Source organism: Panthera onca, chromosome D1, assembly GCF_046562875.1.
Source record: "Panthera onca isolate mPanOnc1 chromosome D1, mPanOnc1 haplotype 2, whole genome shotgun sequence".
Classification (NCBI taxonomy): domain Eukaryota; kingdom Metazoa; phylum Chordata; class Mammalia; order Carnivora; family Felidae; genus Panthera; species Panthera onca.
Genome location: NC_138348.1, coordinates 14150228 through 14164305, shown reverse-complemented (window position 1 = coordinate 14164305; position 14078 = coordinate 14150228). Strand labels below are relative to the sequence as shown.

Genomic DNA, 14078 nt, shown 5'->3' with positions numbered 1-14078 from the left:
AGGGGAGTGAGGATACAACCCACAGGTGCATACACAGCACCAATCACTTCATGAACACCTGTCTGGGCGGGGTAATCTACAGACACCACTGGAGACATTAAATGTACCAGCTGGATGACTTCTTTGTGACAGGACACAATGTATGGAGATGTATCTCAGATGACACGGACATCGCTTCTATTAGGTGCAAAGTCAGCTGCAAGAACAAGGCCCATGGGCAATTTCTCCCCCAAAACGCTAAGTGTGGTCGATTCTTTAGAAAATGCTAGCCCCCACTCAGTCTCCGCTGAGTTCTACTAAGCCAACTCCCCGTTTACCTCCATATCAGCAAAGCTTAGCTCTAAGAGTAATTTCCATTGATTTTTACTGAACAAATGATAGATACCTATAAATACCTAGAAGCAGGAAATTCATGAGCATATTGTAAAGAGTATATGTGAGATTCACGTGTTGAACAACTGATCCACCTCCTTTGGAAAGATGCACTGGTTACACTCTGCAACATGTGGATATGTGTGTGTGTGTGGCTTTCTGGTATGTGTCAGTCCAAGAGACAGAAAAGGAGAGGATGGTTAGAAATTTGGGAGACAAGAGAATGGAATATGAGAGCTGTCATTGGTGCAGTCTAATGACATGGCACTTTTCTGATAACGTGCTTTTGCTCAAGCTCACCTTTATTTTATTTGTGAATACATACGTACACACGGAGATGGATACAGAACACAAAGAGGTGGAGAGTTTATACTGCAATTAAAATTGCAGCCTTGAAATTTGATTTAAACATCCTACTGGAAGATAATCCAATAAAGTGAGATGAAAATCTACCTAAAATTTAAAGCATCTTAAACAGGTGATATAAAAGATACCTTAAAAATCACAAATGGTGGAATAAAAATGCAGAGGAAAAAAAACAAGAGAGCAATTACAAATATTGTATGTGGCTAATTTCATGTGATATTGTAACTTTGGTAACTTTTGACTCTAAATACTGAATCCCTTTCTTCTGTAACCAAGATTTTATCAGAAATAAGACCTATGTTTGAGGAACCAGCAAAATTAGAGAATAATTAGATCGAAGTCCTGAGTCCAGAGAGAAGATGGACTATTTACATTATACCAATTTGGGGACATGTATTTCAGTATTAACAGAAAGCAACTACTTAGAAATATCTTCATGAAAAGTGTAGACTTCAATCAACCCGCAGAAAAATTAGTTCAAAAAATTTACAAAGCATTTCAGACAAATGGAGGGATCCTCCTCCTGGTAGTGAAATTCCATAAAGCCTTCTTTACTTCCTCATTCCTGAGGCTGTAGATCAGGGGATTCAACATAGGGATCACTACTGTGTAGAACACAGAAGCCACTTTGTCCTGACCCAAGGAGTAACTGGAACTAGGTCTCAGATAGGTATAGATGGCGGTGGCATAGAACAGAGTTATCGCTGTCAAGTGAGAGGCACACGTGGAGACGGCTTTGTGCCTCCCCTGCCCTGAATGCATGTGGAAGACAGAGAAGAGAATGTAGGAGTAGGAGGTGAGGATGATCAGCAGAGTCCCGGCCAGATTCGCACCAGCAAATGCGGAGAGGATACTTTCATTCACGTGTGTGTCAGCACAGGAGAGCCTAAAGAGTGGAGGGCTGTCACAGAAGAAGTGGTGAATGACATTGGAACCACAGAATGGCAAGCTGCCTACATAACTCGTGTTAACCATGGAGTTCAAGAATCCTGCCGTAAAAGCCCCTGCTGCCATTTTGAGGCAGGCTGTCCTGGACATGATCAAGGAGTAAAGGAGGGGGTTGCATATGGCCACGTAACGGTCATAGGCCATTAAGCCAAAGAGGATGGCTTCGGTTGTGGCCAAGGCGATAAAGAAGTACAATTGCAGGAAGCAGCCTGCGAAGGAGATGGTTTTCGTCTCTGACAGTAAGTCTACCAGCATCTTTGGGGTGATGGCGGAGGAATAACAAACATCCACAAAGGACAGGTTAGCCAGGAGGAAATACATGGGTGTGTGAAGTCGGGAATCAGTGCCGATTAAGAAGATCATCCCAACATTCCCCAAAACTGTAAGGGCGTAAATCCCAAAGAAAAGCAGAAAGAGGATGATCCGTAGCTCCATGGTGTCTGCTAATCCCAACAGGATGAACCCCTCCAGCGAAGTGTCGTTCTCACCGCTCATGTGTTACAAATACAGTTTGCTGAAACTTGCATTAGGTGTCAATATTGCCAATATTGCTTATGGGAAATAGAAATGTGAATGGGGTTATTCATGCATCGGAAAGGAAAAAACAACCTAAGGTAGTCCAACACAGTAAATAGAGTGATCCAGGAAGAAGAAACAGGGGACAAACAGAGAAGCCTTTGAACTTAATCAGCAATTGTCTGTACTGAATCTGGGCTGTGGGCCTCTCGACTCACTAGTGCAAGGCCACAGACATGTCACTCAATTTCTGCAAAAGCAATACATGTTGTACTATTGTCTGTCTACAGTCCGTGCCCAAATCCAAAGGATACAAGTGTCCTTGCTGATGTCTCTCTCATTCTCTGAACAGGTAAATGAGTTTAACTCAGTTTTTTTTCTCCTCCAGACTACTCTGAATTTCTCCTGAAGACCGTTCCTCAACTCCAAATTGTGCATGGCCTCCCAGAAATCACTCTTGTGTACGTCAAACAGCAACAATCACGACCATTTCTAATAGTCAATTTTTAGACTCCATCTTATCCTTAGAAATGATTTTGTAGTGTTCTAAAAGTGGAACACAATATTGTTCTCATTAGAAAGAACATTGTCGAATCAGCATCCTGTCGGAGCAGACATGCTGTCCACAACAGTGAGTGACAGCATGAAATCCTGATCACTTCCTTCCCAGCCCCTCACCTGTGTGGTCTTGTTGTTTCTTTTTTACTAGGAGATTTCAAATCAAATGGAGCTTACAGAAAAAGGAAAAAATTTTCATTTGAAAATGAAATGAAATGCAATACTAATTCAATTTACCCCTCTGCAAAAATTGAGATTTCTTCTGAGTACATACGTATCACGGCCCTTATATTTTGTGTTCAGAAGGAGGAGTGGGTAACCACGGGAGCTAGATTACAGGCTAATTGTGAGTCAGTCCTCCAGAGGGAGACAGTGCAGTCTCCAGAGCTCACTCAATATGATCACTTGCTGATAAACGGAATCGATGTGTGGGGCTTGCATCAGAAAGTACTTTCTGACCTCTACGTTATTTAAAAAAACAGTATTGCCAAGAAAAATCATACCTTCTCATTGAATATTTATATTGCCTCTCCCTTTTTATTTTTAGCTTACTCCAAATGGGTACATATCTCAGTACCAAAGTATTATTTTTCCCTCGCCATCTCAGTAATGGAAAGAATCATTAATCTTTTCTTTCCCTGTTGTGTGATATTGTGTTTTTTGCGTTTATGTGTGTATGGGGGGGGCACGTGTGCGTGGGTGTGTATGTCATAGACATATACACATGTGCCCCTTCCTTTGTCTGGGTAAGTGTAACTTTCCATTCAACCCTGTCTTGAGTAGAATATATAAGAAGGAAAAACTAACTCCATTGCACAATGTTTATTTTTTTACCTTTTTCTAAATCTTTAATTATTTATTTATTTTTTAATTGTTTATTTTTTTCAATATATGAAATTTATTGCCAAATTGGTTTCCATACAACACCCAGTGCTCACCCCAAAAGGTGCCCTCCTCAATACCCATCACCCACCCTCCCCTCCCTCCCAGCCCCTATCAACCCTCAGTTTGTTCTCAGTTTTTAAGACTCTCTTATGCTTTGGCTCTTTTCCACTCTAACCTTTTTTTTTTTTTTTTCCTTCCCTTCCCCCATGGGTTTCTGTTAAGTTTCTCAGGATCCACATAAGAGTGAAAACATATGGTATCTGTCTTTCTCTGTTTGGCTTATTTCACTTAGCATAACACTCTCCAGTTCCATCCATGTTGCTACAAAGGGCCATATTTCATTCTTTCTCATTGCCACGTAGTACTCCATTGTGTATATAAACCACAATTTCTTGGGAATCCTGGGAAGATGGGGGCGTAGGAGGACGCTGGGCTCACTGCGCGTCCTGCTGATCACTTAGATTCCACCTACACCTGCCTAAATAACCCAGAAAACTGCCAGAAGACTAGCAGAATGGAGTCTCTGGAGCCAAGCGCAGACGAGAGGCCCACGGAAGAGGGTAGGAAGAGTGGAGAGGCGGTACGTGCTGCACGAACTGGCGGGAGGGAGCTGGGGCAGAGGGGTGGCCCGAGGGCCAAGCAGAGCCCCCGAGTCTGGCTAGCAAAAACAGAGGGGCCGGACGGAGAGTGTTCAGACAGCAAGAGGGACTTGACATCTGGAAGGTTATAAGCTAACAGCTCTGCTCAGAGAACGGGAGGGCTGGAGGACAACGGGAGGGAGAGTTGTTGAGCCCGGACAACAGAGCTCAGCTTGGTGGGGAACAAAGGCGCTCAACAGGGCCATCTCCCTCGCCCATCCCCCAGCCAAAATCCCAAAGGGAACCGGTTCCAGCCAGGGAACTTGCTTGCACTGCGCAAACACCCAAGGCTGTGCTTCTGCGGATAAATCCCTCTGGCGGGTCTGACTCCCTCCCGGTGCTACAGGGCCCCTTCCGAAATGGATCTCCGAAGGATAAGTGAGCTGAGCCTGCTCCTCCCGCCCCTGTGCACCTTGCTGATCCACCCCAGTTAATATGTCAGATCCCCAGCACCACAAGTGTGGCAGTGTGCAAGTAGCCCAGAAGGGCCACACCACCCCACAGTGAATCCCGCCCCTAGGAGAGGGGAAGAGACGGCACACACCAGTCTGACTGTGGCCCCAGTGGTAGGCTGGGGGCAGACATCAGGTCTGACTGTGGCCCCGCCCACCAACGCAAGTTATTCAAGACAGCACAAGGGAAGTGCCCTGCAGGTCCTCACCACTCCAGGGACTATCCAAAATGACGAAATGGAAGAATTCCCCTCAGAAAAACGTCCAGGAAATAACAACAGCTAATGAACTGATCAAAAAGGATTTAAACAATATAACAGAAAGTGAATTTAGAATAATAGTCATAAAATTAATCGCTGGGCTTGAAAACAGTATAAAGGACAGCAGAGAATCTCTTACTACAGAGATCAAGGGACTAAGGAACAGCCAGGAGGAGCTAAAAAATGCTATTAATGAGCTGCAAAATAAAATGGAGACAACTATGGCTCGGATTGAAGAGGCAGAGGAGAGAATAGGTGAACTAGAAGATAAAATTATGGAAAAAGAAGAAGCTGAGAAAAAGAGAGATAAAAAAAAAACCAGGAGTATGAGGGGAAAATTAGAGAACTAAGTGACACACTAAAGAGAAATAATATACGCATAATTGGTATTCCAGAGGAGGAAGAGAGAGGGAAAGGTGCTGAAGGTGTACTTGAAGAAATAATAGCTGAGAACTTCCCGGATCTGGGGAAGGAAAAAGGCATTGAAATCCAAGAGGCACAGAGAACTCCCTTCAGACCTAACTTGAATCGATCTTCTGCACAACATATCATAGTGAAACTGGCAAAATACAAGGATAAAGAGAAAATTCTGAAAACAGCTAGAGATAAACGTGCTCTAACCTGTAAAGGGAGACCTATAAGACTTGTGACTGATCTCTCTACTGAAACTTGGCAGGCCAGAAAGGATTGGCACGAGATCTTCAATGTGATGAACAGAAAAAATATGCAGCCAAGATTCCTTTATCCAGCAAGTCTGTCATTTAGAATAGAAGGAGAGATAAAGGTCTTCCCAAACAAACAAAAACTGAAGGAATTTGTCACCACTAAACCAGCCCTACAAGAGATCCTAAGGGGAATCCTGTGAGACAAAGTACCAGAGACATCACTACAAGCATGAAACCTACGGACATCACAATGACTCTAAACCCATATCTTTCTATAATAACATTGAATGTAAATGGACTAAATGCACCAACCAAAAGACATAGGGTATCAGAATGGATAAAAAAACAAGACCCATCTATTTGCTGTCTACAAGAGATTCATTTTAGACCTGAGGACACCTTCAGATTGAGAGTGAGGGGATGGAGAACTATTTATCATGCTACTGGAAGTCAAAAGAAAGCTGGAGTAGCCATACTTATATCAGACAAACTAACTTTAAATTAAAGGCTGTAACAAGAGATGAAGAAGGGCATTATATAATAATTACAGGGTCTATCCATCAGGAAGAGCTAACAATTATAAATGTGTATGTGCCGAATACCGGAGCCCCCAAATATATAAAATAATTACTCATAAACATAAGCAACCTTATTGATAAGAATGTGGTAATTGCAGGGAACTTTAACACTCCACTTACAGAAATGGATAGATCATCTAGACACACGGTCAATAAAGAAACAAGGGCCCTGAATGATACATTGGATCAGATGGACTTGACAGATATATTTAGAACTCTGCATCCCAAAGCAACAGAATATACTTTCTTCTCGAGTGCACATGGAACATTCTCCAAGATAGATCACATACTGGGTCACAAAACAGCCCTTCATAAGTATATAAGAATTGACATCATACCATGCATACTTTCAGACCACAATTCTATGAAGCTTGAAATCAACCACAGGAAAAAATCTGGAAAACCTCCAAAAGCATGGAGGTTAAAGAACACCCTACTAAAGAATGAATGGGTCAACCAGGAAATTATAGAAGAAATCAAAAAATATATGGAAACACATGAAAATGAAAATACAACAATCCAAATGCTTTGGGATGCTGCAAAGGCAGTCCTGAGAGGAAAATATATTGCAAACCAGGCCTATTTCAAGAAATAAGAAAAATCCCAAATACAAAATCTAACAGCACACCTAAAGGAAAGAGAAGCAGAACAGCAAAGACAGCCTAAACCCAGCAGAAGAAGAGAAATAATAAAGATCAGAGCAGAAATAAACAATATAGAATCTAAAAAAACTGTAGAGCAGATCAACGAAACCAAGAGTTGGTTTTTTGAAAAAATAAACAAAATTGATAAACCTCTAGCCAGGCTTCTTAAAAAGAAAAGGGAGATGACCCAAATAGATAAAATCATGAATGAAAATGGAATGATTACAACCAATCCCTCAGAGATACAAGCAATTATAGGGGAATACTGTGAAAAATTATATGCCAACAAATTGGACAACCTGGAAGAAATGGACAAATCCCTAAACACCCACACACTTCCAAAACTCAATCAGGAGGAAATAGAAAGCTTAAACAGACCCATAACCAGCGAAGAAATTGAATCAGTCATCAAAAATCTCTCAACAAATAGGAGTCCAGGACCAGATGGCTTCCCAGGGGAATTCTACCAGACGTTTAAAGCAGAGATCATACCTATCCTTCTCAAGTTATTCCAAAAAATAGAAAGGGAAGGAAAACTTCCAGACTCATTCTATGAAGCCAGTATTACTTTGATTCCTAAATGATATAGAGACCCAGTAAAAAAAGAGAACTACAGGCCAATTTCCCTGATGAATATGGATGCAAAAATTCTCAATAAGATACTAGCAAATCAAATTCAACAGGATATAAAAAGAATAATTCACCACGATCAAGTGGGATTCATTCCTGGGATGCAGGGCTGGTTCAACATTCGGAAATCAATCAATGTGATACATCACATTAATAAAAGAAAAGAGAAGAACCATATGATCCTGTCAATCAATGCAGAAAAAGCCTTTGATAAAATTCAGCAACGTTTCTTAATAAAAACCCTAGAGAAAGTCGGGATAGAAGGAACATACTTAAAGATCATAAAAGCCATTTATGAAAAGCTCATGGCTAACATTATCCTCAATGGGGAAAAACTGAGAGCTTTTTCCCTGAGATCAGGAACACGACAGGGATGCCCACTGTCACCGCTGCTGTTTAATATAGTGCTGGAAGTTCTAGCATCAGCAATCAGACAACAAAAGGAAATCAAAGGCATCAAAATTGGCAAAGATGAAGTCAAGCTTTCGCCTTTTGCAGATGACATGATATTATACATGGAAAATCCAATAGACTCCACCAGAAGTCTTCTAGAACTGATACATGAATTTAGCAAAGTTGCAGGATACAAAATCAATGTACAGAAATCAGTTGCATTCTTATACACTAATAGTGAAGCAACAGAAAGACAAATAAAGAAACTGATCCCATTCACAATTGCACCAAGAAGCATAAAATACCTAGGAATAAATCTAACCAAAGATGTAAAAGATCTGTATGCTGAAAACTATAGAAAGCTTATGAAGGTAATTGAAGAAGATATAAAGAAATGGAAAACATTCCGTGCTCATGGATTAGAAGAATAAATATTGTTAAAATGTCAATACTACCCAAAGCTATCTACACATTCAATGCAATCCCAATCAAAATTGCATCAGCATTCTTCTCGAAACTAGAACAAGCAATCCTAAAATTCATATGGAACCACAAAAAGCCCCGAATAGCCAAAGTAATTTTGAAGAAGACCAAAGCAGGAGGCATCACAATCCCAGACTTTAGCCTCTACTACAAAGGTGTCATCATCAAGACAGCATGGTATTGGCACAAAAACGGACACATAGACCAATGGAATAGAATAGAAACCCCAGAACTAGACCCACAAACGTATGGCCAACTAATCTTTGGCAAAGCAGGAAAGAATATCCAATGGAAAAAAGACAGTCTCTTTAACAAATGGTGCTGGGAGAACTGGACAGCAACATGCAGAAGATTGTAACTAGACCACTTTCTGACACCATTCACAAAAATAAACTCAAAATGGATAAAGGACCTGAATGTGAGACAGGGAACTATCAAAACCCTAGAGGAGAAAGCAGGAAAAGACCTCTCTGACCTCAGCCGTAGCAATTTCTTACTTGACACATCCCCAAAGGCAAGGGAATTAAAAGCAAAAATGAACTACTGGGACCTTATGAAGATAAAAAGCTTCTGCACAGCAAAGGAAACAACCAACAAAACTAAAAGGCAACCAACGGAATGGGAAAAGATATTTGCAAATGACATATCGGACAAAGGGCTAGTATCCAAAATCTATAAAGAGCTCACCAAACTCCACACCCGAAAAACAAATAACCCAGTGAAGAAATGGGAAGAAAACATGAATAGACACTTCTCTAAAGAAGACATCCAGATGGCCAACAGGCACATGGAAAGATGTTCAACGTCGCTCCTTATCAGGGAAATACAAATCAAAACCACACTCAGATATCACCTCACACCAGTCAGAGTGGCCAAAATGAACAAATCAGGAGACTATAGATGCTGGAGAGGATGTGGAGAAACGGGAACCCTCTTGCACTGTTGGTGGGAATGCAAATTGGTACAGCCACTCTGGAAAACAGTGTGGAGGTTCCTCAAAAAATTAAAAATAGACCTACCCTATGGCCCAGCAATAGCACTGCTAGGAATTTACCCAAGGGATACAGGAGTACTGATGCATAGGGGCACTTGTACCCCAATGTTTGTATCAGCACTCTCAACAGTAGCCAAATTATGGAAAGAACCTAAATGTCCATCAACTGATGAATGGATAAAGAAATTGTGGTTTATATACACAATGGAGTACTATGTGGCAATGAGAAAGAATGGAATATGGCCATACAGAGAAAGACAGATACCATATGTTTTCACTCTTATGTGGATCCTGAGAAACTTAACAGAAACCCATGGGGGAGGGGAAGGAAAAAAAAAAAAAGAGGTTAGAGTGGAAGAGAGCCAAAGCCTAAGAGAGTCTTAAAAACTGAGAACAAACTGAGGGTTGATGGGGGGTGGGAGGGAGGGTAGGGTGGGTGATGTGTATTGAGGAGGGCACCTTTTGGGGTGAGCACTGGGTGTTGTATGGAAACCAATTTGACAATAAACTTCATATATTGAAAAAAATTTTTTTAATTTAAAAAATTAAAAATAAATAAACCACAATTTTTTTTATCCATTCATCAGTTGATGGAGATTTAGGCTCTTTCCATAATTTGGCTATTGTTGAGAGTGCTGCTATAAACCTTGGGGTACAAATGTCCCTATGCGTCAGTACTCCTGTATCCCTTGGGTAAATTCCTACACTGGGCAATGTTTAAATAAATACTAAACACTGGGTAAATAATAAAATGGATAAGGAAACTTTTTTTTAATTTCAGAATTGTGCTGGTGTTTACAATTGTTGTCTATTATTCAGATACTAAAATGGGATGAAATGACAAGTTTTCCAGATCTAAACACAAGAAAAGGGTGCCTGGGTGGCTCAGTCATTTGAGTGTCCAGCTCTTGATTTTGGCTCAGGTCATATTCCCAGGGTTGTGGGATCCAGCCCGCAATGGGCTCTGGGATGAGTGTGGAGTCTGCTTAAGACTCTCTCCTCTCTCCCCTACCACTCTCCCTTGCTCGCACTCAATCTATCTCTAAAATTAAAATACATAAATACACACACACACACACACACACACACACAAGGAAAGCAAAGTGAAATAAACCACATTGGGTGTTCCTATGCATGGTGAGCCCATTTGCATACAGAACTCATAACATGTTACTCTTTTCAATTTATTACCTCAATTAATCTTCCACACCCATCTTTGAAGTTCTTAATATTATTTTACACATGTTGCAGTGGAGATTTGAGACTATTAAATGACTCTTTAGTAGAAAAACCGTTAGCAAGTAAGGTAATCAATTTGAGTACAATCTATACTGGAGGGAAATAATGCCAAGCTACTTAACTTCCCATCCCATCCTATTTTATGCTAGTCACTTAGAAGATAACAAATATGTATATGTGTGTGTGTGTGTATACATACATATATATATTTACTAAAGCAATGAAAATTACAGTATATACGTTAGTGTACATTTCACAAACTAAATCAAAATTACTTCTGTGTGTTACTTGGATATATGTGATTCTTGAATATTGATGTTTCATTCCTTCCAACTTGTTTATTTTTCCAACTTTGTGATGCTCATAGGTTTTGAAGGGTAGCTCTATTTCAATTCATTCACCTCATCACTGATGAAAATATTGGCCAAAACAAAGCCCAAATACATACACTTCAAATACCCTTCATTAATTTTAGTAAATGACTTACTCAAAAAAAAAACATCAAATAAGGCAAAATATAGGGTTCCATCTGTGTTTTTATATAATGAATTTGAATTAAACATTCAACTGAAACAAAAGTCTGAGGGAAATAAAAAAATAGAAAAAGTGGAGAGTATATAGCAAACAAGGAAAAAGCATATTACATTCACGAAGAAGGATATAGTAAATATTATCAAGGACGTAAGACAAAATGGAATGATAAAACACACTCAGTAGAATAATGAGAAGACTCAATGTTTTACAGTTTAAATTTATTTTGAGCTAAGTAAAATATGTAATATTTGGAACATTTTTACATAAATGCATTAAATAATAAGCAAGAAACTAGAATAATTTAAAAATATGTTTTACAAGTAACTTGTATTAATGAAACAATCAAGATTTAGATAGGAAAAAGATAGTCAATGAATTACAAAGCAGGCAAGATAATTAAGTGATCATCCCTCCCATAGTTGGAAGCATTTGGAGACACTGTGAAGAAGATTCAAGAAACATAGGAAGGGTGAATTGGAGAGCAGAGCACATGGCCTCACATGCGTATAAATGTGACAGATAAATGCCAAATCTCATAATAACTGGATTTTATCTCTCATTGTTTCAATTTCTAAGTTTTAATAGAAATTAAAGCATTTAAGGAAAGGAATATACTATTATCATTTACTTGTGCAACATCTCTGTCTGATCTATGGATCTACCAAATATCCAGGGCAGAGAAAAGAAAGAGTCCAGTCAATGAGCAGCCAGCTGGTGCAGAAGAATGTGAGCAAACTGCTCAGTCAAGGAGCAAATTATGTCTGAGGACAACATGGTCATTGTCTGAAGAGTGCCCTAGGCTGGGAAACCCCTACAGACCTGGAGAGGAAGAGTTCGGTGCATGGGTGCAGAGACCATACCGATGACTCCATGTACACCTGTCTGGGCAAGGTCACTTATGTGGATCTTAGGAAACATTGGAATAGAAGCGGGATGACCTGTTTGTGACAGGACACAATGTATGTGATGTCCCAGTTATCATGGACATCACTACTTCTATCATGTACAACTTTAGTGGCAAGGGTAAAGGTCACGGGTAATCTCTGTCTGAAGATTATCCATGTGGTCGTCCCCCATGCAAGCATTGGCACCCATCAGTTTCTAACTAGCCAATTCCCTGTTTGCCTTCATACTAATAATGCTTACTTTCAAATATTAGGTTAAATAATTTTATTGGCAAGAGATAGACACATTTTTGAGCTGAAATCCATGAGCTTATTGGAAAGAAAATATGTCAGATTTAAATATTGAATATTGATCTCTCCCTTTGTAACTATGTGTGGATTAAAATACATAGCAGCTGAATGTGTGTATGTGTTATTCTGTTGATGTGTCAGTGAAAGCGAGACAAAGAGGGAAAGGGCTGGAAATTTTTGAGATGAAAGGAAGTTAAATATGGAATAATTACAAGGAAGTTCTATGGCCTTATGTAAGTTTGGTAATTTACCTTATGCCTCAATGGTTACATATATTTGAACACTATAGACTGTAATTACTCAGAAAATATTCTAAAAAAAAACCTGTAGGCTTGAATCAGCCTCTGAAAATCAATGAAATACTCAGTTTTGTTCAGAGAATCAACCAAACAACCATAAAAATGGAGGGATCCTTGTCCTGGTGCTTACGTTCCATAAAGCCTTCTTTACTTCCTCATTCCTGAGGCTATAGATCAGAGGATTTAACATGGGGATCACCATTGTGTAGAACACAGAAGCCACTTTGTCCTGACCCAAGGAGTAGCTGGAACTAGGTCTCAGATAGGTATAGATGGCGGTGGCATAGAACAGAGTTATCGCTGTCAAGTGAGAGGCACACGTGGAGACGGCTTTGTGCCTCCCCTGCCCTGAATGCATGTGGAAGACAGAGAAGAGAATGTAGGAGTAGGAGGTGAGGATGATCAGCAGAGTCCCGGCCAGATTCGCACCAGCAAATGCGGAAAAGATACTTTCATTCACGTGTGTATCAGCACAGGAGAGCCTAAAGAGTGGAGGGCTGTCACAGAAGAAGTGGTGAATGACATTGGAACCACAGAATGGCAAGCTGCCTACATAACTCGTGTTAACCATGGAGTTCAAGAATCCTGCCGTAAAAGCCCCTGCTGCCATTTTGAGGCAGGCTGTCCTGGACATGATCAAGGAGTAAAGGAGGGGGTTGCATATGGCCACGTAACGGTCATAGGCCATTAAGCCAAAGAGGATGGCTTCGGTTGTGGCCAAGGCGATAAAGAAGTACAATTGCAGGAAGCAGCCTGCGAAGGAGATGGTTTTCGTCTCTGACAGTAAGTCTACCAGCATCTTTGGGGTGATGGCGGAGGAATAACAAACATCCACAAAGGACAGGTTAGCCAGGAAGAAATACATGGGTGTGTGAAGTCGGGAATCAGTGCCGATTAAGAGGATCATCCCAACATTCCCCAAAACTGTAAGGGCGTAAATCCCAAAGAAAAGCAGAAAGAGGATGATCCGTAGCTCCATGGTGTCTGCTAATCCCAACAGGATGAACCCCTCCAGCGAAGTGTCGTTCTCGCCGCTCATGTGTTACAAATACAGTTTGCTGAAACTTGCATTAGGTGTCAATATTGCCAATATTGTTTATGGGAAATAGAAATGTGAATGGGGATATTCATGCATCGGAAAGGAAAAAACAACCTAGGGTAGTCCAACACAGTAAATAGAGTGACACAGGAAGTGGAAAATTGGGGGACAAAGAGGTGAGCTTTATGAGCAATTGTCTGTGTGATGTCACTAGTGCAAGGCCACAGACATGTCACTCAAATTCTGTAAAAGCCACCTGTGTTGGTCTATTCTTTCATTTCAGCTAATAGCTGAATTCAATTGATAAATATATCCTTGCTGAAAACTCTCTAATTTTGTGAACGTTTATGGGAGTTTAACTCAGATGTATTTTTTCCCACTCAGGCCCA

General features: G+C 40.4%; 2 protein-coding genes across 2 annotated transcripts; both read right to left on the bottom strand.

The window, feature by feature from the left end:
- Positions 1–1340: 1340 nt before the first annotated feature.
- LOC144613113 (olfactory receptor 5F1-like) lies at positions 1341–2181 on the bottom strand. The gene is given in 2 exon segments (XM_078434052.2): positions 1341–1376; positions 1378–2181. Coding segments are annotated over 2 exon segments (840 nt in total).
- Positions 2182–12845: 10664 nt separating this feature from the next.
- On the bottom strand, positions 12846–13689 carry LOC144613114 (olfactory receptor 5F1-like). Its single transcript, XM_078434053.1, is given in 2 exon segments — positions 12846–12884; positions 12886–13689. Coding segments are annotated over 2 exon segments (843 nt in total).
- Between the last annotated feature and the right edge of the window lie 389 nt (positions 13690–14078).